General features: G+C 39.0%; 1 protein-coding gene across 1 annotated transcript in view; it reads right to left on the reverse strand.

Annotated features, from left to right (window-relative positions):
- Window positions 1-3261, reverse strand: part of LOC140924834 (uncharacterized) — a 9660-nt gene extending 6399 nt beyond the window's left edge. Inside the window, exons 1-2 of the mRNA XM_073374836.1 lie at window positions 3114-3261; window positions 439-791 (exon numbers count right to left, since the gene is read on the reverse strand). Of these exons, the coding sequence (XP_073230937.1) occupies window positions 439-763 (325 nt within the window). The 5' untranslated portion in view covers window positions 764-791; window positions 3114-3261. The remainder of the gene's footprint in view (window positions 1-438; window positions 792-3113) is intronic.
- Between the last annotated feature and the right edge of the window lie 1501 nt (window positions 3262-4762).

Raw genomic sequence — 4762 nt, forward strand, 5'->3', positions numbered from 1 at the left:
GGAAGGTAGGGATTTACAAATGGGAAGATTTTTACTTCATTACGTTCAGAACCAGTGGTTCAATTTATTTCAGGATGGCCTAGTTAAAAGGCTTCATAAGGTAGATGCATAAATAGGAAGTTACTAAGATGGGATCGCGAAAAATACATTTTCCCAAACGTGATCGACTAGTATGGGGTGTATATTTGGCAACAGAAGAGACTATAATGGGGTAGGGGTTCTGAGGGGCCAGCGGCAAATACGACCGGCAAAAATTAACCCAAGTAACAGTGTTTACTCAACATCACTAAATTTTCAAATGCTCTTCGCTTTAAGCTTATAATTTTATAATTTTCTTGCAAACTCCACGGTCAGCTAACTAATAGCCTGTGGCTGTACACAGACTAAGACTAGCATACTAACAAATGAATTGCAAGAAAGCATGGCAAATATGTTTACCTCTACTGACATCAAGTTTGACATAAAGTCGATCAGGGTCGGAAACAAAATCTTCGGGTCTGCAGGCTTCCTTTGTGCGATTATTGAACTCACACTTGCTTTCTTTAACAACAAAATTGAAGCTTTGGCAAACTTTCTCCTCCCTACACACAAACAAGCACTCTGCAAAGCCGGATCGTGCCCATCGCGTTTTATAGGTGTGTCCATTGAGCATCTTGTCCCGCACGGGTAACTGGCGCGGTCCGTTACATTGTTCTATAGTCACTGCTTTATGAACCAGGTCAAGCATTGAGATCATGAAGAGAAACCGTGTGATCACGGCCATTTTGTACACCTTGCCGGCCAGAGTTTACCTAGACGTAATATCAATGTTTTAAGAGAATAATTATTTAATTTTCCACATTGCCCGTTCGTTTATTCTTTTGTTGGGCTTTCGTTACTTGCCAGTCAAATGTACCATGATTTATAACGGAGCGAGTCACCGCACAGGGTAACCAGCCCTTGACTGGTCCTCATGGTTAATTTTTTCGGCGCGCGGGCGTCCTCGAAATTTCTTCCTTCGCCCTAAAAAAACCCCCTGCGAGCAGAGGTTTCTCTCTTGCATCGCTTTTAGCTTTTACGAAGTCATTCGCGTCGCTTGTGAGTCGTGTAGTTGGTTTATTTTATAAGTCTCGGGTGAAACCTCTGCAGCGAGCCCCTTGTGGTTTCATTGAGCATGCACCAGATGGTATAAAAGCATCTACACACGACTGACAAGCGACGCGAACGACTTCGTAAACGCTAAAAGCCTTGCAAAAGAGAAACCTCTGCTCGTAGAGTGAAAAAAAAAAAAAAAAAAATTGGCGCCTACTAGGCAGGCTTGCAACAGGCAAAGTTTTCACTTTTACAGATGTGATTCAACTGGCAGAAATCTTCTTGCCAAGTTCAGAGAACGCAAATGCCGTAATGGAATTACCATAGAAGGTGAAATTTTTACTAGTCGATTTGAAATTAACTAAATATTTACACAAGTGAACGTTTCGTGTTTCTTCTCGCCTTTGCTGTTAAGTTGCTAGCAGAGTGAATTCTACTACCATTAAAAAACATTCATTTTTACCAATACAACCCAAAAAATAATGTATTACATTCGGCGGAGCTAAACGTATATAGTGGCAGTGACAGAGAATGTAAATACTTTCGTATTGGTACGAACGCAGGTGAGCCGCTATGGCGTTAATTGACTCTATTGTCATTAGGTTTATAAGGTTTTGACAATTGTAATGTATTCATCTCAGCTCTCGAATTATAAACTTTTATTTTTATATCTTACTTTATTCATCTATCGATTGATTTTTTACCTTAAACTTCCAGAGGTTGTGCGACCGCATCGTGGGAAATACCTTCCCAGTTTTTTCCCATTGGGTTTTTGGGTTTTCGTATCAGGCGGCGCACGTGAATAGTTTAGCCTGAGTGACTTTATTTAGGAATATTTGTATACCATTCTTTAGTTATGATGTTGAACTTTGTATGTTAGTTGGACGGCATTAAACACTCAGGCTCCACAGTTCGAGCTGCACACCCATTCCCGTCTCTTAGTCGTGAATATAAATAAAAACGCGAAAAATGTACGAACAGAAGGTAGTGGCAAAGAAATTGATCTAGCTTAACCCGACAGGCCCTGTCTTCTAGAAATGTGTTGAGACAGCGCGTGAATGTTCAAAAACAGTTCAAAACACAGCAAACAGGCTACAGTGTTCATATGGCAACATTTTCCAGCCCGCTTACCTAGATCTCGGGAACTTAGCCAGCCCGCCCTCTCATATGGACATATCCAAAATTTTACAAAGGTTTCAGGGGTAAGGCGAGATCTCGAGGGACCCTTAATCATTTGACAAAGTTGCACGCATTCTGGGAAACGTTTCAAATAGGTTACGAATCATTGAAAAACGTTTATTTCTTTTTCTTTTTGTTTTCTCTTTACTTACGTTCTTTTGCCGACTTTATAGAAGACAATTATTGTGTTGTTACCCACCTAGAAGAGCTCCGCTAATTGTGGGTAACATAGACCTAACTCATTTGACAATTGAATAAACTGTTGTTGTTGTTGTTGTTGTTGTTATTGTTGCAATGCATTTTAAAGCATTCAAATGCGTTGAAAATGCATTTCAAAACAAATTTTATTAAACCCGGTTTCCCAAATAGGGTCACATGTACATATACCTGAACGCCTGCGACTCAAGAACTGTTTATGCGAAATAGTATGAGTTACCGATGTATAATAGACGTATGGGGCTGGACGAATATCGACATAAGGATATGGCATATGTAGCACCATTCTACCATTTGCATTTTACCCGCCTTCAGCAGTAGTCACATGTGCTTCTCGAGCGCCTATTTTTTACTGATGAAAGATGAGGATGATGAAGATGAAGAAGCAAACTTGGAATCCCAGTCTTTTATATACAAAAGCCAAAAACCGAACGTTTCAACAAGGGAAAAAACAACCTTGAGGACGGTTAAACCGCAAAACCGCTAATTTCGAGCCGAAGTAAAGATAAACTAAAAATGACTGTAAAACTGCGAAAGTGAGAACCTTAACCTCACATTGTAACTTCTGTTGCTTTCAATACGCTCAATACTAAAAACAGGAGAGCAGGAAGCGTTCCTCCCGGAAAAAGTTATTAAACTGATCTTACCTGTACTCTCTCTTCAATAAGGGTAATTTCCAGGGATAATCTCTTATGCTAGATTAAACAAAACAGTTTAGCAAGTAAACAGCTTCGCCGGCAGATTGCTAAAAGCGATATAAATTTCAGTATTTACTTAAGCAAACGTTTGTGACAGAGAAACTGCCACTGTAAAGTGGAAGCCCCTGTTAGGGCCTGGCATTTTTAAGAGTAGCCTGATACGCAGGGATCCTATTGGCTCACGAACATCTGCATGTTGGGAAAGTTATATTAACAATTAGAACCCTAATGCACCCTATGGCGGTATGATAAACCTTCTCAATTTTTGACAAATAAATTGGCTATCTCGCTTGTATGAAAAAGGACTCTTTGGGGAAACTCTAAATTAAGAATGGGTCTCACGCAAGCTAGAAAATTCGGTGGTCATGAGCAACCGGATGTTCACTCTTTCTGCGCGAAGAATAACGGGATCAAACTGAACGGGAACCATGAGGAGCCGAAATTCTATTTCTTTATTTTACCGAAATATTTCGAAGCATTAAAATAGAAGCTGAAAACGGCACTGTGATTAGCACTGTTTGGTATCAACTTTAATCAGGGGCACCCAACGAGAATATAGTCCAAAAACACTTAATTAAACATAGCATTGTTGAACGTATTTTAGTAAAAACGGTAGATATAGACATATTTTGATCCCCTGAAAATTTTTCATCTGTTCGGATTTTCTAACTGAAAGTCTAGTGATACGAAAATTATAGGGATCAAAAAAAGGCTCGGGAAAATTCTAGGTGACCTTTGTAGGGTAAAAATCCGTTAAAAATGGTCAATTATACCATTTTTTAGATGTTCGAAAGCAGAAGCAGGCAGGCATTAAATTTTACAACAAATGTTCCGAAAATTCTAGATCTCAACTTGTCTCAGTCCGAACAGATATTTTCCGAAAATTGGCGTTGGGTGCCTCTGTTTAGTAAATATAGTCAATATTATGAGAAGCTCCTTGAACTGACTATAGATGCTGAATAATTATCCGAAACATGTTTTCCAAACTAAAACGTCATGTGTCTTGGTTGTGTAAATGTTTTATTCCTTTTTTTTATTTGAATGAGCTAACAGAGAAAACAAAGGGTAATTTTAGATTCAACAAGCCACTGACAATTAATGCAGATGTTTTATTGACTCACGGACTTCCGCACAGGGAACGTTATACTAACAATTTCATAGCGGGACAAAATATGTTAATATGAAGTGCATGATACCTCCGAAGGCACCAATATGTTTACTAACGTTGTGTAATTTTACAGCAAAAGAAACAAATTAAACTCGGCTCTAGTCGATAAGTTACAGTGAAAACACTCTGCATTTTCAGAAAGAAACTGATAGCCATTAGCGTCATTAGCCGGCTATGGTATGATATTAAACAAATATTTTTTCTGCAAGCCTTGGCTCTCTCGCTTGCACGAAAAAGGAAGTTTTGGAAAAACTCTAAATTATGCATGAGTCTCCAGCAAGCACGTTTGTGTGGGAAAATTTATAAGGAGTACCAAAAACAGGAACCACGAAGAGCCGAAATTCTATTTCTGTGCTTTAAAGAAATTTCGAAGCAGTAAAAGGAAAGCTAAAATTTGCACTGCACTGTGTTAATAGAAAGGAGAAGTCGT

Source organism: Porites lutea, chromosome 14 (assembly GCF_958299795.1).
Source record: "Porites lutea chromosome 14, jaPorLute2.1, whole genome shotgun sequence".
Taxonomy (NCBI): Eukaryota; Metazoa; Cnidaria; class Anthozoa; order Scleractinia; family Poritidae; genus Porites; species Porites lutea.